The sequence below is a fragment of the Lepidochelys kempii genome, chromosome 4, assembly GCF_965140265.1.
Source record: "Lepidochelys kempii isolate rLepKem1 chromosome 4, rLepKem1.hap2, whole genome shotgun sequence".
Taxonomy (NCBI): domain Eukaryota; kingdom Metazoa; phylum Chordata; order Testudines; family Cheloniidae; genus Lepidochelys; species Lepidochelys kempii.
The window spans coordinates 105,553,861-105,572,885 of NC_133259.1; the positions used below are offsets into that span (position 1 = coordinate 105,553,861).

General features: G+C 42.9%; 1 protein-coding gene across 5 annotated transcripts in view; it reads right to left on the reverse strand.

Annotated features, from left to right (window-relative positions):
• The window catches only part of SLC34A2 (solute carrier family 34 member 2), a 60,395-nt gene that overhangs the window by 29,200 nt on the left and 12,170 nt on the right, over positions 1-19,025 (reverse strand). The window contains exons 1-2 of one of the 5 annotated variants that reach the window (XM_073342356.1): positions 10,851-10,868; positions 10,112-10,338 (exon numbers count right to left, since the gene is read on the reverse strand). The exons of the other annotated variants lie outside the window; for them this stretch is intronic. Of the exons in view, the coding sequence (XP_073198457.1) occupies positions 10,112-10,153 (42 nt within the window). The 5' untranslated portion in view covers positions 10,154-10,338; positions 10,851-10,868. Of the gene's footprint in view, positions 1-10,111; positions 10,339-10,850; positions 10,869-19,025 lie in introns of those variants that run through there. 5 annotated transcript variants of the gene reach the window in all.

The following is a 19,025-nucleotide window of genomic DNA, read 5'->3' on the forward strand; positions in this document are numbered from 1 at the left end:
AAAAGAGACAATCAGACTCCATCAATTTCTGGAAAATCCCCAGGGCCCCAAAATTTGACTAGCCACTTGGCTCAAAAAGGGGCAACACTGGTGTCCGCCTTGGGATCCAGTTTCCAAGGAGAAAGATTGTGAGCTGGTATTTCTGCTGAACCAAGATGGAACAAATAATGAGGATGCTTGCAAAAATCAGAAGTAGCCAGAAGAACTTAAAACAAGACCCGAAACAGGAGCTGGAAGCTTCACAAATGGAATTGAAGCAGCACCCGGAGGTTTGCCAGAAAGAAATGAAATCTCTGTGGGAGCAACAACTACAAAGCATCCAGACAGATTGGTCTGGACATGTCCGTGCTGGAATAGTGATGAGGTGACCAGCAATCTGACTGGCATAGACCAGCATTTCTTCTATGAAATAGTGGAGGCTAAGCAAGCTTTAGCCAAGCTTCAATTTGCCAACCAAGATGAGCTGCAGCAAGGACTTATGGAGCTAAAAATTCACCTCTGGAAGTAAATCAAAGGGTCACAGACCAGTGGAAGGCAGCAACCTGGAGAGAATTGAGCTACCTAGCACACTTGGTTAAGATTGGACATTTACAACAGCTTTCTACCCCATTTGTAACCTACAGAGACCTAGGGGGAGAGGTCAGGCTGTCTCAGCTCAAATAAGGCAAAATCTTTGAGGAAAAAAAACTCCCGGGGAAGCTTTTTTGGCCCAGTTCAACCTTGTAGCTGAATGGCTGAGAGGAAGGATAGAAAGGAGGGTTACTAGCAGCAAACTTGAGAGACCCAGCTCTGATTGTGCTTTAGAACTTACTGTAACAATGCTGGTTCTAGCAGGACCCAACTGAGAGTGCCAATTCAGGACAAATTGCTAAAAGCAGGGCAGTTACAGCCCAAGGCTAGGGTTTCTATGCACACCAAGGCAAACCAAACCAGCCAAACAGAGAAGACTTTGATTTTACCCCACTGGCTAACCACAAGTCACACAAGCAATTCCCTTAGACACTCCAGTTTCCCAGTATCACCACCAGTGCCACTCGTTACGGGAACAAATGGTTATGAAAACCAATACCCCAGGAAAAGAAAAAAGGTTCTCTTGATCCCAAAGCACCAAGCCCCAGACCCAGGTCAATATACAATCAGATCTTACCCCACAAATCACGCTGTTGCCAATCCTTTAGAATCTAAAATCTAAAGGTTTATTCATAAAAGGAGAAAGATACAGATGAGAGCTAGAATTGGTTAAATGGAATCAATTATATACAGTAATGGCAAAGTTCTTGGTTCAGGCTTGCAGCAGAGAGAGAATAAACTGCAGGTTCAAATCAAGTCTCTGGAGTACATCCAGTGCTGGGATGGGTCATCAGTACTTTGTTCAGTGACTTCAGCGTAGCAAAGTTCTCCAGAGGTAAGAAACAGGATTGAAGACAAGATGGAGGAGCTGCAGCAGCTTTTTATATTCTCATGCCGTGTGGTCTTTCTTTCTTTGTTCCAAAGACAAGCAGTCCATCAAATGGCCTGGAAAAACCTCAGAGTTCTGTCCATAGGCATGTCCCTGCATACCTTGCTGAGTTACAAGGCATGTCTGCCTTCTCTCAATGGGTCAATTGTATAGTTGATAGTCCTTAATGGGCCATCAATCAGGCTAGGCAGAGCTGACACCAACTTATCTGGGGTGTCACCGAGAAGCATAGCGTAAGTTTGAAATACAGTCAGTATTCATATCTTTACCTACAAAAATGATACACACATATAGACAGCATAATCATAACCAGCAAACCATAACCTTGTCTTAGACACCTTATTTGACTCCCTTTATACAAGCTTTGGTGCCACTACAGGACTTTGGTTGCAACAATGATCTATACGGTCCCAGCTTATGTCAATAACGTCACAGCCCCAACGCAAAATTGATTCAGAAAGGGATGACACAAACATCACTGACTGCATCCCAAGAGCTTCCTATCCTTGGTTCTGTCTTACTACAGCGAGTATTGGTGTATAACAGAAGTGGTTTATCAAAGTCATGTTCAATAACATGATTGAATCTCTTTACAAATTCAAGGTAAAACTTGGTTAGAACAATAGTGGATTGGATCTGCTTTTGCAGCATGGTTCCTGTCAGTCTCGTGTGATCTTGCCAAGAGCTAAAGAACATAGCTACTTTATTCATACAAAAAGAAAAGGAGTACTTGTGGCACCTTAGAGACTAACCAATTTATTTGAGCATAAGCTTTCGTGAGCTACAGCTCACTTCATCGGATGCATACTGTGGAAACTGCAGAAACATTATATACACAAATATAATTAGATTAGACAGATATAATGTTTCTGCAGTTTCCACAGTATGCATCCGATGAAGTGAGCTGTAGCTCACAAAAGCTTATGCTCAAATAAGTTGGTTAGTCTCTAAGGTGCCACAAGTACTCCTTTTCTTTTTGCGAATACAGACTAACATGGCTATTACTCTGAAACCTGTCTTTATTCATACAAACTCTGGCAAATGTTTGGAACCCAATTAACATCGAGTCAATGTAGCTATTAATGTTGTCCATAGTACAGGAATCTTGGCATTTAGCCGTGAAAGCAATGTGGTACTGTGCCTCAGTTTCCCCTTTCATACAGCACATCAGGTTTGGAATGTCTTTTTCCCTGTGAAAAGTGTCAAGACGGTTTATAGGCATTAACTTTGCATCATCAGTATTACAAGGCCTTTTAACATAAAGTGTGTTCTTATGTATCACTTTTAACGTATTCAAGGGTTTTTTCAAAAGATTAGGCACATTGTACATCTTTACAGTTCTTGGTAATAGCAACACATTAGTTACAAAAATTACCATAAGCAATAACAACAAATTCAAGTCCATCTACAGTCAGGTTTGACTTGCCACACCTCTGGCTCAATACCATTGGGGTTTGGGCCTTTTAGGGTCAGCCTGTGGCTTCCCTTTGCAAAATTAATGTCTCTCTTTCCTCCTTGACCTGAAGGATCAAGCCCTGATTTCCCTTGCTTAACAGAATTCACTGGCTGATTGGGTGCGCTTTCTCTGCTAAGGGCTAAATATTAGCAAGTCTTTATTCTCCCAGTCAGTCAGGTAATTTGCATTCAAACAGACAGGAGCCTGTTCACCAGTGTTCAGATCCTTCACTGCTACCAATTCCAAGGCTGGACTCTGTCTTAAAGAGAAATCATCCATTTTCACTGACAAGCTAGACTCAACGTTCTGTTGTCCTTCCCTTACCAACCTCTGATTCCACATGGAATTAGATGTTAAGTTCACTGAGAGACGACAAGTCATATCCAAAGTGTCTAGAGATGAGAGTTTACCTGCCATCCCCTGCATTCTCGAGAGATTAACTGCACAGCTGTTCTGCTCTGCAGACTCAGCTACCCAGTCTTCCCTCTGAACCTGAGACACAGACTGTCCACTTACAGAATCAGCATGGAGACATTCCTCTCTCCACAACCTTGTCTCCCCAACAAGCTGGCCAAACACAGCCACTTCCTTATAGGACTGTTCAACTTTCTTAACAGCTTTCACTCCATCTGAGACCTTCTCAAAGCTATCCACACTGGATCTTTCAAAAGGAAAGTCATTCACACATGTGGATCCATTCACAACAGAAAATTTCTGGCTGTTAGGAACTGAAACTTTCTTGATTACATCACTTTCACACCCTTCAGTTGCAGTAAACTGCTTGCACAGACTACCATGAGGATTCCTTTCCCCAGGAGCTTTTCTAAGCAGCAATTCAACCCTCACAGCAATTCTGCCTTTACCCTCTTCACCTAGGGCTTGCTCTAAAGGAACACTTCTCTGAGCAACAACAGACTCTTTCTGGGTCTCACTTACATCCAGAATCAACTCTGGCCCATCAGGCGGATTCCTTCACAATCCCCTTTCAGGCAAACTTCTAGACTTCCTAGATAAAAGGTTAGAGGCATTCTCCTTCCCTTTGCCACACACAAGCTCAGGAATCTTTTCCTTCTTGCTACACACCCTCAGTAGGTAACACAATCAAATCACCTTTCTGCTCTCCTTGTGCCCTGGCTAGGATCTCACCGTGATTAGACAGAGTTGCTACACCCTTTCCCAACAACACACTAGCAACAGGCAAAATACAAGCACCAGAATTGTCTGGTCTCTGGGATTTTGCATAGACACTAACTGGATGCGACCTAGTTACATGCCATTCTCCCTAGCAGACACAAACTTAGGACCATTCCCTTCCTGGGCTTTAGTTGAATCCAGAACTAACTCTGAGACAACTGCAATATTCTCAGCCATCACAGGCAGAAAGGCACCTTCTGTCTGCTCCACAGACAAAGAAGAGCCAGAGACACATTCTCCTTTACCAGACACACAGCTTGGGATCTCATTTCCCTTGTCCCAGCACACAGGGCTGTTCACAGACAACTGCTTGGAGCCTGGCGTAGCTCCCTCCATAAGCAAGTCAATACCCCGACAGACACAGGCACTTTCCCTTCACTGTCACAATTCTCCACACAGGTAACAGGTAAATTATAGGGACACTCATCTTCCACTATCCTTGCCTTCCCAAACTGCTAACTGGACAAAGCCATCAGCTCACAAGGCTGCCTAGGCTCATCCAAACTTTCCTTACCAGGCACATTGCCACTCCCAACAGATAAACTGCTGCTCTTCTCACTACACTCAGCTACTTCCAGCAAATCATAGAATCATAGAAACATAGAATCATAGAATATCAGGGTTGGAAGGGACCTCAGGAGGTCATCTAGTCCAACCCCCTGCTCAAAAGCAGGACCAATCCCCAATTAAATCATCCCAGCCAGGGCTTTGTCAAGCCTGACCTTAAAAACTTCTAAGGAAGGAGACTTCCTAGGTAACGCATTCTAGTGTTTCACCACCCTCCTAGTGAAAAAGTTTTTCCTAATATCCAACCTAAATCTCCCCCACTGCAACTTGAGACCATTACTCCTTGTTCTGTCATCTGCTACCACTGAGAACAGTCTAGAGCCATCCTCTTTGGAACCCCCTTTCAGGTAGTTAAAAGCAGCTATCAAATCCCCTCTCATTCTTCTCTTACGTAGACTAAACATCCCCAGTTCCCTCAGCCTCTCCGCATAAGTCATGTGTTCCAGTCCCCTAATCATTTTTGTTGCCCTCCGCTGGACTCTTTCCAATTTTTCCACATCCTTCTTGTAGTGTGGGGCCCAAAACTGGACACAGTACTCCAGATGAGGCCTCACCAGTGTCGAATAGAGGGGAACTATCACGTCCCTCCTTATACATCCCAAAATGCCATTGGCCTTCTTGGCAACAAGGGCACACTGTTGACTCATATCCAGCTTCTCGTCCACAGCTTCTCGACCCCTAGGTCCTTTTCTGCAGAACTGCTGCCGAGCCATTCGATCCCTAGTCTGTAGCGGTGCATTGGATTCTTCCGTCCTAAGTGCAGGACTCTGCACTTGTCCTTGTTGAACCTCATCAGATTTCTTTTGGCCCAATCCTCCAATTTGTCTAGGGCCCTCTGTATCCTATCCCTACCCTCCAGCGTATCTATCTCTCCTCCCAGTTTAGTGTCATCGGCAAACTTGCTGAGGGTGCAATCCACACCATCCTCCAGATCATTTATGAAGATATTGAACAAAACCGGCCCCAGGACCAACCCTTGGGGCACTCCACTTGATACCGGCTGCCAACTAGACATGGAGCCATTGATCACTACCCATTGAGCCCGACAATCTAGCCAGCTTTCTATCCACCTTATAGTCCAGTTACCCTTTTCAGGTTCACTTTTATAAGCTGTACTAGCCTATAATACATTACCCATCAAAAATCTACCCTTTCCTTCCTCAGTTGGGCTTCCACTTGACCATCCACTTTAATGTGCTCCTGAGAAACATTGTCCTGACCAATGAGTTCTGTGCTTGATCTAATTCCAGATTCACTTCTGAGACATTAGACAGATATTCAGAAACTTCATTCACAGACAAACTGCTTTTTTCCACAGACAAGCAGCTATTTCCCACCTCCTCCCCCTGGTCAGAGCAATATAACATACAAACATTGTTATAAACTGAAATTTCAAGAGGATACAGTTTCTCGATTGCTTTTTTGACTTCCAACTGAATTCTGGCAGTTTCTTGTCGCAGCTGGTGAACCCTCTCCTCAGCAGCAATCCTTTGCTTTCTCACCCATTGAATTTCTCTAGTTTCTGTTCATGCTCAAGTTGCCATTTGTTTGCTGCCTTTTGCATTCCACTTGCTTCTGCAGCTTCTGTAGCATCAGGTAAGGGCTGTGCTCCTGCCTCCTAATCACTGGCCATTAACAGATTTCTCAGTTCTTGGTTTGTAGCTTTCTTTCTAAAGCTTATCCCCTTTTCTGAACACAAATTTTCCGGGGCTTTTTTGCCAAGGCCCTCATATGCTGTTTGCTCACCCGTTGCAACTGCTCTTTAACCAACAAAACTCTCAATACCAAAATTCAAATTTGGATAGCTTTGGGTTTTGACCCAAAGCTTAATTGACCTGGTTCTGTGGATCCTAGCACGACTACGTCACTGTAACGATGCTGCTTCTGGCGGGACCCAACTGAGAGTGCCAATTCAGGACAAATTGCTAAAAGCAGGGCAGTTACAGCCCAAGGCTGGGGTTTCTATGCACACCAAGGCAAACCAAACCAGCCAAACAGAGACGACTTTGGTGTTACCCCACTGGCTAACCACAAGTCACACAAGCAATTCCCTTAGACACTCCAGTTTCCCAGTATCACCACCAGTGCCACTCGTTACGGGAACAAATGGTTATGAAAACCAATACCCCAGGAAAAGAAAAAAGGTTCTCTTGATCCCAAAGCACCAAGCCCCAGACCCAGGTCAATATACAATCAGATCTTACCCCACAAATCACGCTGTTGCCAATCCTTTAGAATCTAAAATCTAAAGGTTTATTCATAAAAGGAAAAAGACACAGATGAGAGCTAGAATTGGTTAAATGGAATCAATTATATACAGTAATGGCAAAGTTCTTGGTTCAGGCTTGCAGCAGTGATAGAATAAACTGCAGGTTCAAATCAAGTCTCTGGAGTACATCCAGTGCTGGGATGGGTCATCAGTACTTTGTTCAGTGACTTCAGTGTAGCAAAGTTCTCCAGAGGTAAGAAGCAGGATTGAAGACAAGATGGAGGAGCTGCAGCAGCTTTTTATATTCTCATGCCCTGTGAGAACCTCAGAGTTCTGTCAATAGGCATGTCCCTGCATACCTTGCTGAGTCACAAGCCTTCTCTCAATGGGTCAATTGTATAGCTGATGGTCCTTAATGGGTCATCAATCAGGCTAGGCAGAGCTGACACCAACTTATCCGGAAAAAGAAAAGGAGGACTTGTGGCACCTTAGAGACTAACCAATTTATTAGAGCATAAGCTTTCGTGAGCTACAGCTCACTTCCTCAGATGCATATCGTGGAAACTGCAGCAGGCTTTATATATACACAGAGAATATGAAACAATACCTATTCCCACCCCACTGTCCTGCTGGTAATAGCTTATCTAAAGTGATTTCCAGCACAAATCCAGGTTTTCTCACCCTCCACCCCCCCACACAAATTCACTCTCTTGCTGGTGATAGCCCATCCAAAGTGACAACTCTTTACACAATGTGCATGACAATCAAGCTGGGCTATTTCCTGGAACCCCGACCTGGGATATTCTATCTACTACCCAAGATCCATAAACCTGGAAATCCTGGGCGCCCCATCATCTCAGGCATTGGCACCCTGACAGCAGGATTGTCTGGCTATGTAGACTCCCTCCTCAGGCCCTACGCTACCAGCACTCCCAGCTACCTTCGAGACACCACTGACTTCCTGAGGAAACTACAATCCATCGGTGATCTTCCTGATAACACCATCCTGGCCACTATGGATGTAGAAGCCCTCTACACCAACATTCCACACAAAGATGGACTACAAGCCGTCAAGAACACTATCCCCGATAATGTCACGGCTAACCTGGTGGCTGAACTTTGTGACTTTGTCCTTACCCATAACTACTTCACATTTGGGGACAATGTATACCTTCAGATCAGCGGCACTGCTATGGGTACCCGCATGGCCCCACAGTATGCCAACATTTTTATGGCTGATTTAGAACAACGCTTCCTCAGCTCTCGTCCCCTAAAGCCCCTACTCTACTTGCGCTATATTGATGACATCTTCATCATCTGGACCCATGGAAAAGAAGCCCTTGAGGAATTCCACCATGATTTCAACAATTTCCATCCCACCACCAACCTCAGCCTGGTCCAGTCCACACAAGAGATCCACTTCCTGGACACTACAGTGCTAATAAACAATGGTCACATAAACACCACCCTATACCGGAAACCTACTGACCGCTATTCCTACCTGCATGCCTCCAGCTTTCACCCTGACCACACCACACGATCCATCGTCTACAGCCAAGCTCTGCGATACAACCGCATTTGCTCCAACCCCTCAGACAGAGACAAACACCTACAAGATCTCTGTCAAGCTTTCTTACAACTACAATACCCACCTGCAGAAGTAAAGAAACAGATTGATAGAGCCAGAAGAGTTCCCAGAAGTTACCTACTACAGGACAGGCCTAACAAAGAAAATAACAGAACGCCACTAGCCGTCACCTTCAGCCCCCAACTAAAACCCCTCCAACGCATTATTAAGGATCTACAACCTATCCTAAAGGATGACCCAACACTCTCACAAATCTTGGGAGACAGGCCAGTCCTTGCCTACAGACAGCCCCGCAACCTGAAGCAAATACTCACCAACAACCACATACCACACAACAGGACCACTAACCCAGGAACTTATCCTTGCAACAAAGCCCGTTGCCAACTGTGCCCACATATCTATTCAGGGGACACCATCACAGGGCCTAATAACATCAGCCACACTATCAGAGGCTCGTTCACCTGCACATCCACCAATGTGATATATGCCATCATGTGCCAGCAATGCCCCTCTGCCATGTACATTGGTCAAACTGGACAGTCTCTACGTAAAAGAATAAATGGACACAAATCAGATGTCAAGAATTATAACATTCATAAACCAGTCGGAGAACACTTCAATCTCTCTGGTCACGCGATCACAGACATGAAGGTCGCTATCTTAAAACAAAAAAACTTCAAATCCAGACTCCAGCGAGAAACTGCTGAATTGGAATTCATTTGCAAATTGGATACTATTAATTTAGGCTTAAATAGAGACTTGGAGTGGCTAAGTCATTATGCAAGGTAGCCTGTTTCCTCTTGTTTTTTCCTACCCCCCCCCCCCCCCAGATGTTCTGGTTTAACTTGGATTTTAACTTGAAGAGTGGTCAGTTTGGATGAGCTATTACCAGCAGGAGAGTGAGTTTGTGTGTGTATGGGGGTGGGGGGGATGTGAGAACCTGGATTTATGCAGGAAATAGCCCAGCTTGATTGTCATGCACATTGTGTAAAGAGTTGTCACTTTGGATGGGCTATCACCAGCAGGAGAGTGAATTTGTGTGGGGGGGTGGAGGGTGAGAAAACCTGGATTTGTGCTGGAAATCACTTTAGATAAGCTATTACCAGCAGGACAGTGGGGTGGGAATAGGTATTGTTTCATATTCTCTGTGTATATATAAAGCCTGCTGCAGTTTCCACGATATGCATCTGAGGAAGTGAGCTGTAGCTCACGAAAGCTTATGCTCTAATAAATTGGTTAGTCTCTAAGGTGCCACAAGTCCTCCTTTTCTTTTTGCGAATACAGACTAACACGGCTGTTACTCTGAAACCAACTTATCCGGGTGTCACCGAGAAGCATAGCGTAAGTTTGAAATACAGTCAGTATTCATAACTTTAACTACAAAAATGATACACACACATAGACAGCATAATCATAACCAGCAAACCATAACCTTGTCTTAGACACCTTATTTGACTCCCTTCATACAAGATTTGGAGCCACTACAGGACTTTGGTTGCAACCATGATCTATATAGTCCCAGCTTATGTCAATAATGTCACACTTACCCAAACTTTTGACATGTTGTTTGGATCTAGGCATCATCTTAGCTGGCCAGGGCACAGCTAGGAGCTGGAAGGAGAGGGAAAGAACCCTTACCTGAACTGGCAGGGTATCTGTGGAGACTTGTGTTCTTGGCATACCAGATATTACAGAGGCCTTCCAGGATACACTGGCATTGGACCAATTTGTAGATGTTCAACTGGACTTGGACTTGCTGATCAAGATCAGCAAAAGGAGACCAAAGACCCTCCAAGAGGCTGTGAAATTTTCCCATAGAACTTGAAGCTTTTCTTTCAATGGTGCACCAGAAGAGAAAGCAGCTGCTAGTGAGGAAGATGGAAACTGATTGTCATTAGCCCTGTAAGTACAGCTCTGAATCCAATCTATATGATGAAAGAGGGAATATAAATCTGGTACATGACAATATTGAATGATTAGAACAAATGACATATGTGGTTTGTAAAAAAGGGGAAATGGCCAATAATCCAAAAATAGGTCAGTTAAATTCTGGTACTGTGACAAAACTGGCCCAAAAAGAAGGACTATTATAAATTTAAGGCAGGTCAAGACAGAGTGTCTAAAGTGTCTAGTGAAAGCCTCTCTCCTGGACCAGGAAACAGGTGACACCAAGTTGAAGGAGCAAAGCTTATGGAGGTACAAAGATCAGACCAGAGTTTTGGCTTCATAGCCCAGATCTAAACAACAGTAAGAGGAGTTTGGCTATCGAGTGCATATTACAATCCGTGCTGTGTATAGGGATAGTTAACACAGACTCAGCCATAATGGTTATTAGACCAGAGATGCTAAAAAGGCTACCCAACTCCCCAGACAGTACCTTTCTAGAGATCTGCTCCTATTACAGAAAGTTCATTTGTCGGTTTCCAACTATTGCAAAACCACTGCATAGACTGCGTGAGAAAAGGAAACCATTTCAGTGGTCAGCAGTGTGATGTAGCATTTTCAGAGGTGATGGTGATGGTGCCTTTCTTGGCCTATTTCTTGGCCTTTCTCTTGTGATGGTGCCTTTCTTGGCCTATTCATGTTTCAAAACCCCCTTTCTATTGGACACAGATGCTAGTGCTTATGATTTGAGGAAAATATTGACACAAGAACATAAGGGACTTGAGCGGGTGGTAACTTATTATAGCAAAAATCTATGTTCCCCAGAGAGAAATTACTGCACCAACCAAAAGGAACTCCAGCAGCAGTTAAATCTACACAATGTTTTCCTCACTATTTGTATGGGAGGAAGATTATGGTCAGGACCAACCAATGCTTCCCTGCAATGGCTCTTTAGATCCAGGAAGTCTTTGGGACAGCTTGTCAGATGGTTGGAAAAACTGCAGTGTTAAGATTTCACACGCAGATGTGGCCATAGGCATAGTAATGTTCCTGCCTTGTCCAGATAGCCTTGTTGGGAGACTAATTTGAAAACACTGCCCCAAGTAGGAGAGCAAGGAATTAGTTGCTCAATGGAACAGGTCTGCCTCTCTTCCTCTAATTTGCAGAAGTGCCCAGTGTTCCCAGTTTATCCTCTGGAACAATGGGGATAGGGTTGCAGGAATGGAACCCAGGACAAACTAAAAACTTCCCAAAGAGAGGATTCTGATCTCATGATAGTGTGTAATTAGAAAATCAACGGGCAAACACAGCCACCCTGGAATGTGGTCTCCTCCCATATTATTATCACCATTAAAGCTTCCTGGTCACGGGGAAAGCCTGGAATTTCAATACGAAATATTGTCTAGAAGGTGGGAGAAAACAGCAGGTGATGGACACAGCTGTTTGTACCAGATATAACATCAGAACCTTCTTTTTCAGTGTGTCATGATCTTAATACTGCTGGACATTTTGGATTTGCAAAACCTTAGCCAAGAGAAAATTTCTATGGGGTAAAATGAAGGCAGGACATAAAAAGTTGGTGCAGGAAAGGTGATGCTTGCTTTACAAAGAAGGGTCCCCCTAAAACTGGGAGAGCCCCTTTGCAGCAGGATCTTGTGGGATGCACCAGTCCAGAGTATTGCGATTGATGCTCTTATGCTGTTACCTGAGACAGAGGTGGGCAAACAATATTTGCTGGTAGCTAGAGATGATTTCAAAAAATGACCTGAGGTATATCCAATAAGAAATCAAGAGCTTGTGATGGTAGCAGGGGTCTTAGTGAAGGTATTCACTAGATTTGGATCCCGAGTGAGTTACAGAGCAAGGGAGAAACTTGGAATCCAAAGTGTTTCAACAGGTTTGTGAGATTCTAGGCATCCACAAAAGCAAACCCACAATCTGATGGGATGGTGGAGGGATCAATAGGACTTTGGAGGTTCAGCTGGCTACATTTGTAGAGCACCACCAAAGGGACTGGGCCCAGCATATTCCATTCCTTTTGATAAAAGAAAAGGAGTACTTGTGGCACCTTAGAGACTAACCAATTTATCTGAGCATAAGTTTTCGTGAGCTACAGCTCACTTCATCGGATGCATGATGATGTAGCTCACAAAAGCTTGTGCTCAAATAAATTGGTTAGTCTCTAAGGTGCCACAAGTACTCCTTTTCTTTTTGTGAATACAGACTAACATGGCTGTTACTCTGATTCCTTTTGATGGCATACAAAATAGCAATGAGAGTACAAAAAGTGTTCCCCATGTTTGGGCATGATCTATGGACCCCGGCAAACCTCTAGTATGGAGTTCCTGAAAAGGAACAAAGGGAATGGAACCCAAAACTGAAAAAACTCACACTTTTGCTGGAGAAAATTTGAGGATAGCCTCTGATAAAATGAAAAGCTTCTGTGGCATCATGGCATATAGAGAATCTTTTAGAAGCAAGGACCTAGTCTGGTTCCACATTCCTAGAAGAAAGGTAGGACCCCTAAACTGGATAAGCCTTGGGATGGACCCTATAGAGTACTGTCCCAAATAAACAAAGTGGAATACAGGATACAGTTGGATCCCAGGACTAAACCCAAAGTTATCCAGAAGGACCATCGAAGGCAATATAAGGGAGATAGGATTTCAGCAAGGTTACTCTCCAATTTGGAGAATGTAACTGTGGATACTGAGGCTGGGAATGTTGTGACAGTAATGAGTCCCATACCCAGACAGAATGGGCAGGGACTGTCACTGCCAGCAGTTCCACAGAAACAAATGACACACCTCAGGAGCACACTGAAAGGAAATCCATGGAGAAAAAAGCCCCCTAACAGATTTGGGTGGGAATAAAATTTTATGTTGGTGAAGTGAAACTACTCTGACAGAAAGACACTGTAAATAGTTATGCTTGGATTTAGTCTTGGGACCCAACTGCATTCTGTATGCCACTTCATTTATTTGGGACAGGCCTGTCTAGGGTCTATCCCAAGGATTATGTAAATAGCTACGCTTGTATCATTTGTAATAATTTGTGTTAAATTGTTTGTTTTCTTCCTATTTGGAATGGGTTATTGGATAGCACCATTTTAGGCCTCATTGGGAAGATGAGTAAAATGGAGCTGAGGGGTGTTATGAGCTGAGTGAATGCTTGTTATGGGCTGAGTTAAAACCTCATTCAAATGGATGTGTGAACAAAGCCTTCATTTAAGAGCATTGTAGAGACATTTATGGGGCCACAAAGTCTAAAACAAGGCCAATAAAGTCTGCCCAGAAACAAGTACCATGTGGACCGGGGGATTCCACGGGGTATTGTAACCAGGTGTGTGTGCGCGCAAAATGGTCGGGAGCTGAAGGAAGGCACAACACATACAAACTGAGAACACAAAAGAACAAAAAGAGTAGCAGAGGTGAAAAGCAAGAAAGCCAAGCAATATCCTGTGAGTATGGTGTGACCTGGGAAAAGCTAGAGAGAAAGCCTCAGGTTTGTTGGATAAAGAGGCTTGGAGCAGTACGCTAAGGAACTTCTTTTGTCCTTGGTTCCTCCTGCAATCAGAAAAGGAGGACTTTGTACATTCCTTGTAAATAAATAAGATTGCACAACGAGAATACCAGACTCCATCAATTTCTACGTCCAACTGGAACAGCCTCAAGACCCCGAAATTTGACTAGCAGCTGGGGTTGAAAAAGAAGCAGAGAATATGATTTCCTCTCCCTATTTGTAAATGTATTTAGTTTTGGCTGCTACTGAAGCAAAGAATGTCACACTTTCTAAAGTTTAAGTTTACAGGTTGTTTTAATTCTTCATTCATTTTGCCTTCTGTAGAAAACAACTTAAATTACTGCTGTAACTTTTTCTCTATTTTCTGGTGCTTAACTGTGTAATTGTAGTCCTGAAATAGTATTCCAATGTATGGATCTGAAGAGGGACCTGCTATTTTTAGTGTTGGCTGAATATATGAGAATTACAACCCTGCTTTCTCCATTTCCATTAATCTTTCCAGGATGTTTATTTTAGAAGCCAAATCATAGGGCCCATTTGTGCCATTCAGGCACATTCCTATACTCTGGGTGCTGATCAGGGTTGGGTCTTGTCTTCACCTGCAGTTTAACTGTTTTTAGCATTGGTTCAGCCACATCTGTTGCTGACAGCTGTTTTTAACAAAGGCTAAATTACTGCATGTAAATAAAGCTTCAGTGTTATAAACATCTGTACAGACAGTTACCACCACGCTTAATTTGTAATGAAAGAGGTGCCAGGGCATAAGCAATTAGGTGCAGGGACTCAACAATTTTTTACATTAATAACTGATGGAACAAGCCCAGAGGTGCCAGGGCTATGAACTGCCAAGCCTAGAGGTGCCAGGGCTTGGTCCTGACACAAATTAAGCACTGGGCAGTTACAATTATAGCATGGATATAAGAAAAGAACCATGGTAGAGCCCTTCTAGCAAAAAAATGGCTAAATATTGTTAACGTTTGAGCCTTTCCTTTGACCAGGCCCTTTACAAAGTAAGGATATTCCAGAAAGTTGTTCTCTAAAGGCTATGTATGTAGGAAATATTTGCTAAAAATATCAGTTGGCTGCTACCATCAATTCATCTCCAACTGTGGTAACACTAATGAGATTATTAACATGGACAAAGCTGTGGAGGCCACTGGAATTTTAAGTTCTGTATTGTATAGACCTGCTCTGAGCCATTATACAACTCAGGGATAGATCTACAAAGGGATTTAGGTGCCTAAATCCAGAAATCAGATCCTCAAAACCCCTGTGGAGTTGCCCCCTCACCCTGTAAGTGCCTAAATTCTTTAGCTGTCTAAATTTGTGCCAGCAAAGTTCTCTGGGTGCCTAAATTTCTGCTGGTGGACACGTGTAAAGCCACCTCTGCCCTGAGGCTCAGCACCAAGCTCACATATAAACCCTGGCTGGAGTCTGAAACTAGATGTTCCCCTGCCTATACTGCCTATAGAGCCAGATCTGGTCCAGATCAGGGCCCACATCAGAGGAGGAGATGGTGGTGCTTCTTCCCCCCTTCTATTCAATATCCCAGTTGTTAGAGCACTCATCAAGGATGCAGGAAAACCATGTTCAAGTCCCCACTCTGCCTGTTCCCCCAGTTCCCCTGTCTCCCTGGGGAGTGTACTAACCACTGGGCTAAGGGGTAGGTGTCACGCAATTGCTCCTGTTGAAACTATTTCACTTTGTATAAATAATTAAATGGTCATTGGGCCAGAGAGATAATGAGAATGTCTTGATAGCCCAGTAGCTAGGGCACTCATGTGGGAGGGAGGAGAGTCAGTTTCCAATCCCTCCTTCAAGGGCTATTTGTGTTCAACATTGGCTGAGGGAGAAAGTCACAGACAGTCACCGCCTTCTATAGCCAACAGGAGAGTGGGTTTGTGTGTGTGTGCAGGGGGGGAGAGAAAACCTGGATTTGTGCTGGAAATGGCCCACCTTGATTATCATACACATTGTAAGGAGAGTGATCACTTTACATAAGCTATTACCAGCAGCAGAGTGGGGTGGGGGGAGAGAAAACCTTTTGTAGTGATAAACACCCATTTTTTCATGATTTGTGTGTATAAAAACAAACATCTTCTGTATTTTCCACAGTATGCATCCGATGAAGTGAGCTGTAGCTCACGAAAGCTTATGCTCAAAAAATTTGGTTAGTCTCTAAGGTGCCACAAGTACTCCTTTTCTTTTTGCGAATACAGTCTAATAAGGCTGTTACTCTGAAACCGTTCTATAGCATAGTATCATGACATTCATAAGGAAAACGTTCTCCTCCTCCCACACTGTTCAGGAAAATTATGGTAATATCCTGATAGCAACAACTGTGCCTTTACACATTTGTTATTAGTCAAGTTTTAACAGTAGTGTAGACATAGCAACTCGGAGGGCACACAGAAAATGGTCTTTACACAGCTGGAAAAAACACTCTTGCTTGTTTGAACAGTGTGTTTTCATTTGCCTGGAGCCATTCTCATAGTCCCATGCATGTCAGAACAACCCAGTCCTGTTAGACAAGCTGCATTAGTATATGTTAACTTCAGCATTAAAACAGCTTGCAACAAAATTGCTTAGCAATAGCAGCCCTCTAAAATTTAAATGCAAACATTAAAAAAAGTGTCTAAAATCCAGGTTTAGGGTTGGACTGGCAGCTTGTTTTCACCACCCATCACAGGTTCTATCACCTACAAAATACATTTAAAACTGTTTTGCTATATCCAAATTCAAGGAGTAACTCAAGGATTCGGCCTCCCCTATTACTGAGGTAACATGAAAATGAGACTGGGGTGATCTCCAGAGGCATGAAGGGTTGAAAACTCTACTTGGTGAACAACCTCTTTCATCCCACTAAACAAGAAATCTTCTAAGATCAAGAATTTGGCAGAACACATTTTCATAATGAGGATGCCTCATAACACTAAGGTGTCTGGAGTTCCACAGGTACATCATTTATTTTTATTATTGCTTTTTTATGTTATTATTTCATTATCCTGAAGCACATTGAGCAAGTTGGGGTCGGGAGGAGTGAAGGAGGGAGAAGGTGGCAGAGGAGAGGTGCTATATAGCTAAATATATACATAAAAATATTAAATTTGATGTCTGATCAATGTCCAAGATGGAGAATACAACCTGAATACCCTAATTCCTTGAAGTAACTGCCCTCAGCAGCTGTTTCCAGGAAGAATATTACAGTAGCAGCCAACTCTGACTGCCTGATGTTATCAAGGGTCTCTGAAAATAGAATCATGTAGAGGCTGGACTTCTTAAGTGTTACCAAAAGATGTACACTTCCCCCATCCCTAACCTCTAGCTAAGTGAAACAGAAAGCATCTGAGCAAGTAACTTTCAGCCACCAGACAGGCTGATTAACAGAATTCTGGCCCACAGCTACCCACAAGTTGATTTAATAAAGGTCTTTTCTCATTCAGATGCAGAATGTAAATACTATCACTGCAATATTCACTTCCGAGTTTACTGTCTTCCCCAAGGGTAAGCACTGAAACTTTGGAAACAATATTTCAAAGAAAAAGTGGACACTGCAGAGAAGCTGAAACCTAGTGTCGCAGGGCCTCATCGTCCACTTCCTTGGCCCTTATGTTATTTACACCTGTGTAAAGTCAGTGAACACCTCCATCACCACATCAAAATAGTAGCAGTTTATATCTGTTTTGCACAGGTACAAATGCCTATAAAAAGGGTAAGGGAATGGAGAATCAATTCCACTGTCCTTAACATAGTAATTTACTTTAGTCATGATTTTCAGTGCTACTTTGAGAGGCTCCCACCTACAATGATGCAAGCACTGAAATGGAAAAGATTTCTTTTTTAAAGTAATATGTCAAAAAAGATTCTTTGCACAGTGTATGAAAGTAATATTTCCAAGGTATGAAATCTAATGCTGATGCAAGCTGTGATCCAATCTGTCTCAGTGAATCTTGCAATATATCCTCACAAGTCATAAGCATATGATCCTATAGTTGTAACTCTTGCTTCTGGTTGTGCCCACTGTGTGCTAATTGCTTTCCAAATATAAACGAAGGCAAAGTCCCTTCCTTAAAGAGCATAGAGCATTAGGGTGACCAGATAGCAAATGTAAAAAATCAGGACGGAGGTGGGGAGGAATAGGTGCCCATATAAGAAAAAACTCCCAAAATCGGGACTGTCCCTATAAAATCAGGATATCTGGTCACCCTATAGAGCATCAGAACAAAAAGTGGAATATTTTAAACCAACATTGAAATACGAGTGGCCCATTGGCATATGCCAGCAAAGGCTGAGCCCACAGTTTGCATGGAAACTTACAGTGCTACAATCACAAAAATTCAACTCTCTGATGAATAACTTGAGCAGCACTAGGCACCATGGAATTATCCTGTATTACACTGCCAAGTGTCTCATTAAACCGCTTCCACATTTTCTGTGTGGTAGAGCTAAACTTTCAGTAGTTTTCAATTCTACAGTAAAAGCAGTCACAAGTCTATTTATTTTGCTGGACTTAACACAAGGAGATATAAACTACCAATTGCCATGTGTCTACAAAGCATTGTTTGTACCTTTCCATCCATGACAGTACAGTGAAAGGGCAAGCTGTACTTGAAACAAGTACTGGAAAGCAGTAAGGTTTAGAGAAATCAAAATTACAGGGGAACGGGATAAAGTAAAATTGAGATGAAATGCTGGTGTGGAGGGGGGGGAAAGGGGCTTTCTCTGTAGAGAAAGTACCACTACCTTCATATGCAATTATTAATAAACACAATGAACAGCTAGACTATCATACATGTAAATTCTTTCCAGGTCTTTCATATTGTTTCCAAGGCAAGATATGGAAAATCTGTTTCATGCAGGCTGTTCACGCTTTCTTCTAAGTATCCTCTTTTTTTTAACTTTTCTACATATACACAATACTTTATAGTCACTCACCATGCTGTAGAGATTTTTAGTTTTAAAAATGGCATTTTTTACAGCTAGTCTGATATTCAGTGCTAACTATGTGAATCAATACTATTTCATCACCTAAACATCTTAGTAGCAAGTATGCATTAACCCTTGTCAGCATACACTCTGAATAAATATTGAATATTTCTTTAAAATCTATAATCTGAGATAAAAGTTAAGACTTGTAAAGACAGAG